A 16306-nucleotide genomic window follows, 5' to 3' on the forward strand; every position below is an offset into this window, starting at 1 on the left:
CTTGACTATATCCACACCGGGAAGACCAAAGCTCCATCGCCAATAGCTGCCCGGCCACCAACCAGCGCCACATTCGGGTCTTCCTTGCTCCTGAATCAGAAGACGCAGTTATCCTCTGCCATCGGGAAGGCTTCAATCTCATAATACACAGACTCCCACACCTGCCTCGATGTTTCCACCCTCTTCTCCAGTAACTCCAAAACCTCCAGATTCTCAATCTCCTCCTCGTAGATTTTATGACTAGTCCATAATGGTTACCGGGAGGAGTCCTACACCATGCTCGCCCACGTCGTGTAGGCCTCCACATGCCCCGGAGAAGAATGGTCCTTAATGCCGGAGGACCCTTTTGCTGGATTGGCACTGCGATCGCCCATTGTCCGATGCCCACCTTCCGTTCGACAAAATCGCGCAGCCACCGTGCAAAGATTAAAGCACCCTCACACTATGATCGCTCAAAGAGCGAACGGTAGATATAGAACAGTGCCTTTTCAGATTAAGCCCTCATAAACGTAGTTCAGCAGAAAGAAACATACACACGTGCGGAAAGTAAAAGGTCCAAACTAAATAAACACCTTAACAGCATGAGGATTAAGTATTTAGTTAAACTTCGAACAGGGTCAACCGCATCAGAGGGTAGCTCCGATCACCCAGACGACGCCGTCCCCTTTTCCGCGTCTTTCTTCATCCCGTACTCGCGCACCCGGAGCCTCAGTTCCGCGGCCGTGATCAGGAAATGGATCGTCTGCATCGGCCGGAGGATCTCCACCACCCCTTTCAACGTCTCCTGCCTCAATGCATCGGCCCTCTCCAACACTCTCTCCATTCCCGCCCTCTTGTCCTGCATCGCCGGCTCCATCATCTCCGCTGCTTTCCCGTCTCGCCCCATCTCCCTCAGCACGTGCGAGAGCAACACCATCTGCTTGTCGGCCACGCCCTCCTGGGTCCTCGCCTCCTCTTCCGAGATCTCCTTCTCGATCCGGATCGTCCGGCGCTGGAGCTCGTCGATGCGCTTGAGCTGGCCCTGCGAGAGGTCGGCCAGGTCCCGCGTGGACGCCCCCCGGATGACCTTGGCCAGCTGGGACTCGAGCTGGATGCCGGACTTGGAATAGATTAGATGGAACGCGACGCTCGGCCGCCACCCGCCGACCCAGAGGAAGAGATTCTCGCTGGAGCTGGTCCACGTGGGGGAGAACATGGGGGTCACGTCGCGCTTCGCCGAGGCCGCCTTGGCGCGGTAGTAGTACTCGCAGTGGCCGAGGACGCGCCTGACGAGGAGCGTGAGCCGGCGCTCCTCCTCGGCTTCTTCGTCAGGGGTCTCCGGGCGCGGGGCGGAGGCCGCGGCGCGGAGGGCCTGGAGGTGGAGTTTCCTCTCGGCGAGCCAGCACTCGAACAACTCGGCGAACTGCTCGCGCGGCTCCCCGTTCTGCGTCGCGTCGGGGATGGCATCGGGCCCGTCGCTGGATTCCATGGGGCATGGGACGTTCCTGGCAGAGGGGAGCAGAGAACCAACCCTCTTATAAGGCTTATGGGGGATGCACCCGTTTGTCGGTTGTGATGCGATATCCGGGGGTGGGCCCGTATCTAATTGCCGCTTAGCTGCTGCCCTCCGCCTGTCTCGTGCCATTGGGAATGCGCGAGGGGGGATAGCCGCAGGACCGGGGGCTGGAACGGGACTGGCTTTCCCTGGGCGGCAAACGGCGGATACTTGCGGCCGGATTTTGAGGAGTTCTGCGACTTTCTTCGACCGGATGCTTTGGGTATGTACCCCTCCCCGTGGCTTGTTCGCCGCGTCTCGTGTGCCCTTGCATGAAGTTGGCAGAGGCCACGAGACGATACATCTCCTCAGCTCTACTTTTTGGTGAGGAGGTTCAGGACAATGAGTATAAGAACTAAAATGGATAAGTTTCACACGCTGGGCTCGTTTGGTTCGCGGGAAGTATTTTCCCTCCTAGAAATATGATTCCTGGGAATCAGATTCCTAGGAAGAGAATACCTAGGAAAGTACTTTTGGCATGTTTGGTTAACCATGGGAAAGTGACAAATTTTCAAAGTGTTTATGTTTAGTTGACCATCCACTTTCCTAGGAAAGTTATGTATAATTCCTATTATACCCTTAATAAAAATTATGTCTTTAATGCCTCTTTAATGCTTCTTTAATGCTGAAGGGTCCTTTTGGGAAAAAAATAAAAAAGGAGTGATTCCCACCTCATGGGAAAGTAACTTTCCCATGTTTCTCATGGGAAAGACTTTCCCATGAAATGTGGGAATCATATTCCCATGGGAATACAACTTTCCCATCTCTCTCCTTTGAAAACTCCAACCAAACAAGAGGCATTTCATTACTTTCCCGTTGACCACACTTTCCCCCCTCCTTTTCCTGCGAACCAAACGAGCCCGCAATGTTTTGGACTCTCGGTCCAGGACAAGCAAAAACGCGACGGCCGTTAAGTATTGGACTGAAATGGATGGCTGCAATAGTAATGTTATATTTTTCTTTTACAGATTCATTTGATTTGTAAAAAAAAATTATTAAAATATTTTTTTTAAAAAAGTTGATTTTTGAAAATATAATGTTTGATCATTAAAAAAAAATATTTTATAGTTTTTCATTCACCAAGCTACATAGCTCCCAAGGTAGACATCATGCAAAGGAAGTAGAACCTCTTTATTTTTCCTTATTAGAAGGTGACTCGGCCATGGTAATGAGGTAAATCCAGAGAGGATCGAGGGGTGCCAGCGGCAACTATCCGTTGCTTTGTGACGTCTGGACAATGATTAAGAATGGAGGAATCTTTTAGGCCAAACATGTATTTCGCGAAGCTAATAGAACAGTGAATTAGGTGGCCGCCTATGTGGCCTGTGGCCAGCCATGCGGGTGGTACCCTATGGGCAGGGTATAGAGAGTTACTTCGGACATTTTGAGATATTCTATTTTTTAATTTTATTAGGTGTATCCGTAAGAATTACCCGTTCTAGAAAAAAAAAATACGATCCTTATCTAAATGCAGCAAAGAGATGATGACCAGTGACACGAAAATAAAATATTCCTTTGTCCAATTCCTCATCGTTTTCTGGATTCCTCGTCGTATTCTGATCCGGCCGTAACTTAGAAAAATCATTTCAAGGTTGCCACCCGGGTAGGTGGCTTGCACTAACTACTTTGCTTTGCTTGCTCGCAGATTCGATGGTTATCGTGGGTCAACCAAGACTCGCAAAGGAGATAAATTGATCGATATGGATATTTCAGATGATAACCCTTGTGTTGAGATTTGAAAAAAAATGTAGCAACAATCCAACCAAAACTTTCACAAGATATTCGTGAAAAAACCGTGCATCTTCCTCAATCTGCCGGTGCGTCTCCGACCAGTAGAAGCTATCTCATTCTAAACTATCTCAACTGGTGACCAGTGTGGTTAGAGATTTTAATCCGAGAGACTTCGCAAAAATTGGTGAGGCATGTCTCTTTGGCCGTCCGATAAATATCGCGGAGATGACTGTACAATAATGGAGATGCTCATCTTACTCAGATTAAGGATATCAAGAGAGCTGGAGTCATCTTCTCTTCAAGAGTCACCGTCTCTTCAGCTCAAAATCGAGATGGTGGCAGCAGAATATAAGGGAACTGATCAAGCCTTGTGCAATTGTATGTCCACTCCCCACTCCTCTTTCACGTTGAAAATTTTTGCATGCACTGCGAAGATTCTTCAAATATTATTGATGAGAAGAATATTGGCTATCTTAATCTCAGATTGTTCCGCAACCTCGGCTTTGATCGAGATGAATGACCTTGGTATTGATCGATGCTGATTGGATCGACTGTGGGGTAACGCCAAGGATCATTAAAGGAGTCGCAGATATGGTCTTGGCAACGGTCAACCTAGATCGACCCTAAATACATGATCGGCACAATTAACATCATGAACATATTGCCAGGAGCCATTACCATGCATTAAATAAATGAGGCTAACTGTCGCTATGCAATTATTGTGCCTTCCGACGATTAACATAACAGACTCTCACCCATTCCTATATATAGGAGTGACCGGAGGACTCTCAAATAAGCACTCTTGAATACTCTTCCACTCTCATTCTTCTGCTAAAAGTATTCCAGTAAACAAATTTCCTTTCATATCCTGCTCGCCGAAGAGGCGATGTTAGTCCTTTAGCATCCTAAGGCTACTCCTCATGGCGGACTTGCTCTTTACCTCAATATCAGCTACCTTAGCTCGGATTCTAGCAGCAATAAGTACCTTCTTTTGATGATGGTGTCATTTATATAAGTTCAATCTTAACCCTCAATCCGTCTACCGGCAAATTTGGGTATCCACTTAATCATTGACATATTTTTTTGGGGGTCTCCCTTCTCTAGATAAACAAATTTTGATAAATCATGCAAAATAGAAAGCTGGATCTCGGACTCCAGCATATGTGCATTTTTTTCGTTATCTTTCGATGTTTTATAGGTTCATTTGATTTTTTTTTCCCCTTGATTGAATTTCTATATATGTTCCAACAGGTCAAAGTGCACATGGGAGATGGTTGGCGCGTGGACTTCAATCAGACTCACTTTGACACATATTCCCCTCCAGACTTCTATACAAGGGTAATGAAACTAGATTTACTATTTTGGCTCCATATATTTGCTGCATGCACCATCCTCTATTCTTCTTCCATTTGTCCTTTTTTTGTACATATGATTAGAAATCCGTTGCATCTTTTTTTGAATGAGATGTACATGATCCAATAGAGATAGACGGACACACATTTTGCCACAATTAATCTTAGAGAGGCATTCAAACTGAACCTGTCTATATATGTTGCATAGTCCAAATAAAAAAAAACTTGAAAATTATGCAGCAACTGATTGATTAATTAACAGGTAGGTATGGCTGGGGTTCCAGGAGATGCTGTAATGAAGAAAACAAAGGCAATAGAGGATGACTGGACACCAGTTTGGAATGAAGAGTTTACCTTCCCATTGACCGTGCCTGAACTGGCTTTGCTTTGGATTGAAGTGCATGAGTATGATATGTCTGAGAAGGATGACTTCGGTGGGCAGACCTGCTTGCCAGTATCAGAGTTGAGACCAGAGATCCGAGCTGTGTCTCTTTTCGACCGCAAGGGAATGAAGTTCAAGTCTGTAAAGCTGCTCATGCGATTTGAGTTTGTTTGATGTTGCTGTTGAATGTGTGGTATCTGCGCTTTGTCCTTGGGAGGGCTTTGCATTGTATAGCATACTACCTTGCAGATGGATTTTGTAGTCTACGTAAACATAAAATCATGTAATCATGGTGGTGTGGTATCCTTGAATTATTGTTGCACTTATAGTTGATTTCTACGAAAAGTTTGAGATGGTCTTTGACTCTCCAATTTTTATGGACTTCATATAGGGTTTCTAAATGGAGTACAGCCATTCTGTTGCATGATCGCATCGAGATTAACCTGGACATCGGCTTATCTCTGATGAGATGGAAGAGGAGGGGGGGGGGGGGAGTTGGAAACAACAAGATCCTCACTTATATTTTGAAATCAACAAATAAATTAAAATCAAGATTGATTACCATGTTTAAAAATGAATTTTGATACTTTAATAACTATTGAATTCATTTAAGACAATAAACTATGCGTATTGATATAACGTCGAATGACATTTCAGAATAGTGAAGAAATTCAGGATATCTATTCCTATTTACAAGTATTCATAAAACAACAGTTCCTACTATTCATGAGTAAGAAGATGGCATAAGATGTAATTTAAAAGGTGTGATGGAATAAACTATGCTTCTCTGAGGAGACAAATCCTTCTCCACGATGAATCCAAGATCGAAGTCAGCCAATTCTAATATCGTGGGTCCTCTTCTTCTTCCCGATTCCATCTGCATCCAGAGATATCCCATGGAGAAAGGTTGAGGTTCTTCTGCACAAGGTGCTAGGTTAGCATCCTTTTCATAGGAACTGCAATTCTGATATGCAGTGCTTTCCCGCATAACCTCAAACAGGATATAGTACTCGCAGGAAGCAATTCAAATCATAGCATCCTATGATAACCATGGTCCCCAGCAACTAGCAGAGTCTAACTACTGACAATTGAATTGTGACAGCCATAGGAATTGCAAGTAAAATGCCACTGAATAAAAAAGAAAAATAGATCGGCGGTGTAGGACGCCCCGCTCTTGTAGAATCTGAGAAAGATCAAATGCATGCTGCATTAGATACTGTTTTGGTGCTTCAAATTTATGACCTTCGCTTGCTGCTGTACCAAAGCTTGGCATCATTTTAACGCAGGTTGCAACTTTTTGTATTGTACTCACCGGATTGTCCATGTTTTGCATCCATAACAACATCAATTGAGGGCTATTGAGATCTAAGCAGCCTCCTTGCATGGCATTGTTTATGAAGGGTTTAAACAATGGTATGCTTCTCGAGTTTGAAGATTGAGAGTTGATGGTCCACTTGTAGTAAAATCTCATTATTGAATGCAAAAAATAAAGGCGAACGTGACCCTTATTTTTGATTAAAGTGCAGAAAGGACCAGTCCATTCTTCTTTAAGATTAGTCTGAACCACAAAAAAGGAAAAGGCTTTTATCAGATAGCAAGGTAACCATGACATGAATTACATTGCGTAAATTGATAGGATCCTTCTACATTGTTTAGTTCTATTTACTTTGTTAAAGCTTCGACTTCTCTTTTTTTTTATTTATCAAAAAAAAAAAAGGATTTGTAGGAGCAAATGATGTCCTGCAGGAATATGCCTAGTGTAATGTAGTCTTTTGCTACTGTATCTTACTGTTCTTTTCTTTCTTTCACCAATCTTCCAACGCATGACAAGCCAAACGTAACTTGTGCTATGCAAAGCAGCAAAAGCCACTTATATGAGGACCTATGCAGAATAAGCCCCACATGCCTCTCTTTACGTGGACCATACATGCATCTAGTTGATGCAGGGGCCACATTTATGTTGGAAAAGGATTGAGAATTAGGTGACCTTCTCCAGCACCAGCATCCAAGTTTGGCATCTCCTTTAACACCGAATTCCTGAAATAAGTATCTCCTTTATCTCCCAGCTCAGCTTTTATATATATATCTATATATATAACAATTAATTAGTAGATAACAATGAAGAAAGATGATTATTAAATAGCATCACTGTTTATAAAATCAAGAAAAGTTTGATTAATTGACAAACGGGATTAGAAACGAATGGCCCAAGAGCCGAGTCCAAGGACATATGTTCGAGCCCGGAACTCCAAGTTCAAACCGGGGCAGCGACGTGACCCGCCCCGGGGGAAAGCATCCCTCCCTCCGAAACCCACTCTCCACGAAACAAAACCGAACAACAAAAAAGAGTCCACCTCCCAGGAATCTGCTTCCCTGTCCACCTCCCACTCCACTCCCCGATACCTCTCTCTTTATCTCTCTCTCTCTCTCTCTCTCTCTCTCTCTCTCCATTTATTTAAACCATCATTGCCACTTTGCACGTTGAAATGGTAGATAGGTACCTCTCTCCTCTCAAAGTCTCGGCCTTTCGGATGACGACGTATAGAGTTTGCTTCTGTTTCCAGCGACGATTCCGGCCGGCGACGAACGAGCCGCCGGAAGCGGTGAAAGAGGTGTTCCGGAGGTACTCGGAGGGCGGGGTGATGGGGGCGGAGCAGCTGCAGCGGTTTCTGGTGGAGGTCCAGGGGGAGGCCAAGGTCACCAGGGAGGCGGCGCAGGACGTGATCGACGGCATGAGGAAGTTGAAGCACCTCAATGTTTTCCAGAAGAAGGGGATCTCCCTCGAAGCCTTCTTCCGGTACCTCACCTCCGACGACAACGCTGCCCTCTCCCGTTCTCTTGGAGTGCGTGCCCCTTTCCCTTCCATTCTCTGGTCCTCCATTCCATTATACGTGGTTTCTATCCGTGTTTTATAATGATACCTGTTTAGTCTAACTAAGATTCAAGAATTATAATGACACCTGTTCGTTTTCTTTTTTAATTGCTGATGCCTTGGAATATGGTTTTGAATGTCTCCTTGGCTTGGATGAAGTATGCACCTGGGTGCCTGCAGGGTACCACATCGGCATGGGACAGGTAAAGGTGCAACACAGGGCTGGTTAAAGAGTATTGTTGGGTTGGGCTGAGCTTTTTGGCCTGACTTGGGAGCTGGTAGGGCACTGCCATCTAGTGCACCATAGCTTTTGCATGTCTTCTGCATGCATGGATGTATGTCTTAAAATTTCATATGTATACCATGTGGGAAAGAAAGATACTGTGGAAAGACCTCATAAGATAGTCATCATGTATATTTATAGCTGAGAATGTGCAAGAGATTACAACTACGATCATACAAAGATAAAAAGAAATAACAAATGGACCCCAAGGATCAATCCTAAATTTATGCTATTCGAAATTCAAAATTCCTAGAATCATGGATCCTTGATATGGGGCTAAGATGAAGATACTGCCAATATGAATTATAGTAGTTGTGAGAAAATGGATGTATTCATTAGCTGAAACTTAAACAATTTAATCAATTATGAGGGGGCAAGAAGTCAGAGAAGCAAATAGAGTAGCTAAAAGTGATTCATATAGCATGTTGGTAAGGTGACCAGGAATTGGACACTACCTCATCTCTTTGTGCATGTTTAATTGCTTGGAAATGAGAAGGAAATATATACTTGAGCTGTCCGATTCAATAAGTGATATATTTTTACTAAGATTGCCATCTTTTTACCCTGGCAAGTCTAGTTTATAGTGTTACATGGATAAGATGAGATCGGTATGTTTGTATAGATGGAGAAGGATGTGCTCAAAACCTCAAATAACATATATTAGTGATGAAGAGGATAGGAGCTATAGTGTCAAAGACAATGAGTTTACTTGCGCTTTGTATGATCGAATAGCTAGACCTCTTCTTTTCATGGAACCTGCTTTGAGAAGCTTGCCAGCTGTTGAATATCCCTCATAGACATTATTCTATCTGTTGTTTGTTGCATGGTTAAAGGACAAAGTTTGCCAGTGCAAGATTAGTCTTGGTTGTCTGGATGTAGTTACAGCAACAAGCCAAAGATTATTCAGGAGAGTAAATTTTAAAGGTAGCAGTGTTAGTGTATGTATCTAGTGGTTCACTGTGGCAAAGATCGAGCAACCTGATGACAGGTTTTTGTAAAAGTGCGATGAGAATTTAGCCCAGGCCACTGCTGCAAGAAGACATTGACATTTATGTCTTATAGAGTGAAGTTGATCAGATAAACTAGATGATTGGGGTGGGTGCTGTTTGGAATGTTTTAACATAATGACTGGCTGATATGAGGAATGACTTGACCTTGAAAACAAGATATGTTTAAGGGGAAGTGATGATATGCTGACAATTCTATGAGCCGGTGTGCAAAATAAGTCTTGTATGTTATGATGCACATAAGTAGGTAGACTTCATACTCTGGATGTAAGACCTTCTTAAAATCACAAGAAAGACCACTCTCTGTCTACTATAGAAATATTTGTTTGTCACAATTTTTTCAGAGGAAATGTTTCTCATGAATTTAATTTCATTATACTCAGTAATTATTATGCATGAACTTTTTAGTTCCAATCATATATCTGATTGACAAATGGACATGAGATCATTGAAGAGCAATTTATCATGTACAATCAACTTTCTTTTTTAAGTTTTTTTTTATAAAAATAATCTGCATTTAATATCTAGAAAATATATTTTTGTTCCAGGTTCACCAAGATATGAGTGCTCCCTTGTCACACTATTTCATATATACGGGCCATAACTCCTATTTAACAGGGAACCAACTCAGTAGTGAATGCAGTGATGTCCCTATCATAAAAGCACTGCAAAGAGGAGTGAGAGTAGTTGAATTGGACTTATGGCCAAATTCTTCAAAAGACAGTGTGGAAGTCCGTCATGGGGGGTACATGATCTGTCCAAATAACTTCTATTTATCTGTGATTTTTTCTTTAAAAAAATTATCTGTGATTCAACTTTTTTTGAGAAAGAATTAACTTTTATTTACGGAACTTTTCATATTGCATCCATGCTGCCTAACCAATCATGAGTGTGTGTAACACCCATGAACTACTTTAGGCACAACTCTAGGCACACAGACATATGGTGGACGAGAATGATGTTCTAGAGATAGGACATGCACACATTATATGTGCATGTATGTCCATATGGATATGTGCGAACTAAATGTTGTGAGTCTAGGTAATTCTTATTTGTCAATTCTTTCACAATATGCAGTTGTAAGATAGTTTATATTAATGATTATATACGAAGTTTCCATAAGAGTGTGCAAAGGGTCGATCTCCTTCTACCTTCCCTTGTTCTTCTCTTCTATTTTATTTAACATTTTTAAGACTCCTGTTGGCATCCCTTCAGGGGCTTGCCGCCATTCAAGATGCAGCCCAAACTCTTTTAAGGCCTGTCTCATGTGACCAATTTGATAATATTAGCACGGGCTTTACAAAGTCTGTGGGGGCAAAGCTCATGTGACCAAAGGTCAAACTCTATAGGGGTTTTTATAATCCCCTAGGCCTTCCGGACCTTGTTCTGTATCTAGGAAACATTCTCAAATTGGTCTTTCCATGCCTAGAAGACCTTGAGCCATGCAAGAAAATGGTTTTGGTCATTGCCCCTGCTTTTGGTGTGCTAGACTTTTGATTGGGACCATAATTGTGGGTTTGCACTTCGGTGCCACATGGTTACTTTGTTAGCATGTAAGGACCTTGTCTTAATGGTTTTGTTTCAATTTTCATGTTGGAACTCAAATGTCGGCCAGCTACCTTGGCAATTCCTAGGAAAGATGTCAATACCATGTCTTGAGCTTGTGATGGGCCTCAATGCCCTCTTATCTATATGCATTCTTTTTGTGGTAATCAAATGATAAACATTTCTTTTAACTTTTATTACTGTCCATTCTTTGACTTCACTTACTGGTTCCTCTAAAAGTCACGTTTCTTTTTTCTGTCAACGAACCACCTCTCTATTAGTCCTGTCATTGGTTATGCCAAAAACTTCTATGGACATGTCTTAAGCAACAGAAAGCCAACTTAGTCGGCATATGTATAAGTCAACATAGACCAATTGATGAAGGCTATTCAAACACTTAAGAGTAAGTGTCAGAATATCGTGAACCAGATGATTCCAGACATCTTCCATCAGAATGTAATTACTCTAGCCACCTGTGACCTCGTCTGCAGCCAATTAAATATAGAAGAAGCAGAAGCCATGTTACCCTTTTCATGTCTAATAAAATGCGGTGGTTTCTCCCACCATTTTGCTTAAAAAGAAAGAAAGAAAGAGATAGGAGAAGCAGACAACTATTATGTTGAGAAGGGTTGATAGATTGCTTAAGCTCAATTCTTTTGCCTGGTTTTTGAGGAAATCAAAAGCATATATGCTATAAATTTTGATTTCAAAATATCCCTGATTGAATTAGTTGCTTTACTATTCAGCATACATACATTTTTTCAAACTTTGCTTGCATATGGCCAAGAATTGATTCAACAATCAATACATTTGCATTATCTGTTTGTTCATAATCTATGGTAGCAATGTTGACCCCAGAAAACTTTAACCTTGACCTACAGGTGTAATGTGGTTATCTGTTTCAAGAATAATGGAGGTTGTTTGATGATTTAATTCATTGTGACTTGATTTATTCATGACTGTAGGACACTGACCACTCCTGTAGAACTTCTCAAATGCTTGGAGTCCATTAAAGAGCATGCCTTTAGCGTATCTCCATACCCGGTCATAATTACTTTTGAAGATCATTTAACTCCAGAACTTCAGGCTAAAGTAGCTGAGGTAGATGATAATCTTTTTTCAGGATACTCTCCTTTAGGTGTCAAAAGTCCCATCTGATCTTCTTTTTCCTTTTCGATCTAGATGGTAACTGATACTTATGGAGAAATGCTGTTTACTACAAAATCGGAATTTTTGGAAGAATTCCCTTCACCTGAAGCATTAAAAATGAAAATTTTAATATCAACCAAACCACCAAAAGAATACCTTGAATCCAAGACCATCAAGGAACAAGACCAAGCAGTACAAAAGGGAACTGAAGATGAAGCATGGGGTACAGAAGTCCCTGATCTTAGAGCTGAAATGAGTGCTATAAGTAAGGTGCAATAAGAAAGCAAGATATTTTTTACTTACTCCTCAATTCTTTATCTGTAATTGTGCAACTTTGATGTATTCCTTATTGACTTGCAGATTGAGCATGAACATAGTGTACACCACCATGAAGATGAAGATCCTGATGAAGGTGATAAAAAACCACATCAGATAGTTGCGCCTGAGTACAAGAGTCTAATAGCAATTGCTGCCAAAAAAGGAAAGGGAGAGCTAGCTGATGCATTTAAGATTGATCTTGATAAAGTAACTCGTCTTAGCTTAAGTGAGCTGTTGTTTGAAAAGGCTGTAATTTCTCATGGAACTGAAATTGTCAGGTATCTTAGAAAGGAAAATAATACTTTTAGGTGATATTTCATATCTGGCCTCTTTTCTATCAGTGTGAGCATGCATAAGCCTTCGGTTGCACACCTTCCATTTAAGTCAAATAGTTAAGAAGTGAAGAGATTTCAGGTTATCTTAAATAATGCACATCTCACTTTTTTTAAAAAAAAATCTCATGAACTAAATTTTGCCTGATAAATTTCTGCATGTAAAATACGTTGGAGCAGAAATTCCTGAGCTGCACAAATCTTTTTTTGTAGGTTTACTCAAAATAATCTATTGAGGATTTACCCGAAGGGTACACGTGTTACCTCCTCTAATTACAGCCCATTGCTTGGTTGGATGTATGGAGCTCAGATGGTTGCATTAAATATGCAGGTATTAATTTTCCTTTAGCAATCCAGATTTTCTTTCTTTAGGAAAAAACAACTACTTCATGATAACCATTTCTTTATACCCATAGATAGGTTTTATTCATGTCTGTTCTCAGGTGAGTCATTGTACGATAAGTATGAAATGATATTACTTGGGCTGGAGATGGGACTCCTATGTGTTTAAAATGGGATGGCCAGATTTTGCTTGAGAGGAGGAACTTTTGGACATACCATGGCTATTTTTCTGGAAACATAATTGAAATCTTTTTGGATCTTACCACCACTTTCATGAAAACATCGATTTCTTCATTGCATTAAAGAACTGGGATTAGTTTGGACAATAGCCATCTTTGCTGAATTCTGTTGATGATTGCAAAACCAAAGCAAAGATTTTGAAAATTCTCAAGGTTACTTTGAAATAAGTTTACTTTTATGAGCTTTTGTTAGAACTCTTCGGATATATGTACCAAAGTATATCGACTATTTGTGCTGATTAGATGCTTCTATTAGCTATTGTGAGCTTTTCATATACCGAAACCTAGAAGACAGAAATATATTTCATTGCAAAATAATAGACTTATTTTTGGCTTTTTAATCACCAATTGCAAAATGGATCGCAATCATGAATTTTCTGTCTATACATATTTATAGATATTCTTTGAGTTTGCTGGAAGCTTATAACTAGAGAGCTATTGACCAAATAAATACAGTTGAGATGAACCCATTTATTTGCCTTACTTGTTCAATTTTCTTTTCTTGAGTCTGTGATCTGAATCTACTGGGGTTGTTACCTTGTTGATCTTTCACATTTAAAAATATTATTTATGATCTCTTAGCTTGTCAAATCACGGGAGGGCTTGGTGCTTATTGTTTGAATTATGAGGGAGAGAAGCAGAAATTCTTAAAAAACATTTTATTACATGAAGTAGATATCTGGAAGAAAAAAAAAATAATCTGTCAACAGGACAACTATGATACTCTACATGGCACAGAACATATAAGCTATGAAAGAAGAACAATGAAAAATAAAACACACTTAACCAGTTCTGAACCAGATCAGCTAATGTGCATGCTATTATTCTTTTTCCCAAGAAAATATGTCAGAATATTTCTCATAAAACACCTTAACTTGGAACATCTCTTCCAAATTTTAGTTTGTCCAAACTTTTTGATGTAATGACAAGTTGATTCATTCCCCATGTGTCAATATAGAGTGTAGAGCCTGCATGAAAACCAGTCCTAGTTGTTCTCCACTGTGCCTCAGAATTAAGTCCAAATTATTCATATCTAGACCTGTTTATGGTTTACTTTCGCAGACTCGGCTTCCATTTGTAGGTCTAAGGCAAGCATTGTTTCTGAATTATTAACTACAGGTCGAGCTTCTCTCTCTCTCTCTTCTCTCTCTCTCTCTCTCTCTCTTTCTCTAGCAACACCTGTGGCTGGTGGAAACTTTTGTATTCACTGCCTGATGCTACTAAGTCACGTCCCATTTGCAAGGTCATCATTGCATTGCTGCAATGATTTTTAATTAACACTATATTGTGTGAAACTTCCAGATAATGAAGGTCATTAGGTTCTTATTCATTGTAAATTTCTTCTATTGATTCTGATTGCTTTAAAAGGTTCTTGCAGAAGAATCGTACACCATTTGCATGCAAGTGGTGTAGCTATTTACCTCTCTTAAAAGTACTTTGATCTGCTGGTGCCTTCTTAAATTTAATCTTCAACATTTCCAAATTTTGTACTCATCAAGCTAATTGCATGCAAAAAGTTGTCTTCGACATTTTTACTTCATTTACTTGATCATGTGTTTTTATTCTCTGACAGGGGTATGGGAGGGCACTCTGGTTGGTGCATGGAATGTTTAGAGCTAATGGAGGGTGTGGTTATGTAAAGAAACCAGATTTTCTGTTGGATAATGATCCAGATCATGTATTTGATCCTAAAGGTACATTGCCAGTTAAGAAAATATTGAAGGTGAACCCTTATCACTGCTTGTAAGTTACGTGAGTCCTTATTTACCTTCTATTGCCGTTTACGTCCCAGTTGATGTTTCCATGAAACAGGTGAGGGTATATATGGGAGATGGATGGCGCTTCGATTTTCATCACACACACTTTGATACATACTCACCACCTGACTTCTATACAAGGGTAAGATTAGGAAAATAGATAATGTCATATCAATAAATCTCAGGAAAGGTAAGGCACCATCCCTTGTGATTGAGATCACAGTTTGATGTCCTGCTGGGCTTTACCATTCTGCATTCACTGGCTAAAAAGATTGTTATCCATGTAACAACAGAGTAGGTTTGTCCACAATGTAAGCACCTACTGCATTTGCATGATGTTAGACATCTCGCAGTCCGCATGGTGTGGTAGACCCAAAGGGATTGAACAATTAAAGAGAACTATAAGTTGGTCTTCTTCTCAATTATAAATGTTGTGAACGAAAACTGAATGACAGGTAATCCATCCTTCTGCATGCAGGTTGGCATAGCCGGAGTCCCAGCTGATACAGTAATGAAAAGAACGAAAGCAATTGAGGACAACTGGACACCAGTTTGGGATGAAGATTTTATATTCCCCTTGACTGTTCCAGAACTGGCCTTGCTTCGAATTGAAGTTCATGAGTATGATATGTCTGACACGGATGACTTTGCTGGCCAGACTTGTTTGCCTGTGTCGGAGTTGAGGCCAGGGATTCGGTCCGTCCCGCTCTGCGACCGCAAGGGAGAGACTTTGAAGTCTGTAAAACTACTAATGCGTTTCGAATTTGAGATCCCTGCAGATTCTTGTAGCTGGATTATATAAAGACCGATGTGTGCATATGATTGAAAGGCTTTCGACCTCCTGTTCTTATATTTGAACTATTATTCTATTTATTCCTAATGAAAAATAATCTTCTTTGGAGAATCTAGTTTTGGATTACAGGATTACTTTTAGGGGCAAGCAGCTATTGATTCAGTCGGTCTCGGTTTCCATATTCTGTAACAATATGCTATGTCTTTCATTTGAAACTATTAATACCTCCATGCTTTTCTGAGACAACACTTCTCCTTTCGCAGTTGGCAGTTAGAAAAGTTCTGGTCTTCGTCCTTGCGCTGATTGATCGTTCGACAAGCCATTAACATCGGATACTCAAAACTTTAACTCATAGCTCTCTCTCGCAAAATCAATTGGATGGATATTGGAGAAAGAATCCCCGGAGGAACTGACTGAAACCTACATTGCAAGTGTGTGCAACGCTGCCATTTGCCATCTAGCCCGCATGCTTATTTGTTATGTAAGATTTCTATATTCATAGAGGAGTTTAATATTCATTTATACAGAAAGTTAATTTTTTTAAAAAAAAATGCAAAATTTCAGTAACATTTATGTACCTATATAAAAAAATTGCAAGTGCATTGTAAAGTTGTTATTTCATATGTTAATGGAGCCAAATTGTGTTGTACCTTTATGGAGATTGGTTTAA

General features: G+C 40.8%; 2 protein-coding genes across 3 annotated transcripts; one reads left to right on the forward strand and one right to left on the reverse strand.

The window, feature by feature from the left end:
* Positions 1-467: 467 nt before the first annotated feature.
* On the reverse strand, positions 468-1939 carry LOC103709645 (protein DOG1-like 4). Its single transcript, XM_008795098.4, has one exon. It carries the CDS (start codon positions 1622-1624, stop codon positions 644-646), a length of 981 nt encoding a protein of 326 aa, XP_008793320.3. The 5' UTR covers positions 1625-1939; the 3' UTR covers positions 468-643.
* Positions 1940-7376: 5437 nt separating this feature from the next.
* On the forward strand, positions 7377-16259 carry LOC103709636 (phosphoinositide phospholipase C 2-like). 2 transcript variants are annotated; one of them, XM_039124289.1, is made up of 9 exons: positions 7377-7842; positions 9710-9906; positions 11672-11807; positions 11889-12125; positions 12216-12451; positions 12719-12836; positions 14660-14780; positions 14899-14985; positions 15322-16259. In XM_039124289.1, the coding sequence occupies exons 1-8, from the start codon at positions 7486-7488 to the stop codon at positions 14952-14954; spliced, it is 1458 nt and encodes a 485-aa protein (XP_038980217.1). In that variant the 5' UTR covers positions 7377-7485; the 3' UTR covers positions 14955-14985; positions 15322-16259. The 2 variants fall into 2 exon arrangements, with proteins under 2 accessions (XP_038980217.1, XP_008793309.3); XM_008795087.3 differs by having other exon boundaries at positions 7383-7842; positions 14660-14809.
* The last annotated feature ends 47 nt before the right edge of the window (positions 16260-16306 follow it).

Source organism: Phoenix dactylifera, chromosome 3, assembly GCF_009389715.1.
Source record: "Phoenix dactylifera cultivar Barhee BC4 chromosome 3, palm_55x_up_171113_PBpolish2nd_filt_p, whole genome shotgun sequence".
Taxonomy (NCBI): Eukaryota; Viridiplantae; Streptophyta; class Magnoliopsida; order Arecales; family Arecaceae; genus Phoenix; species Phoenix dactylifera.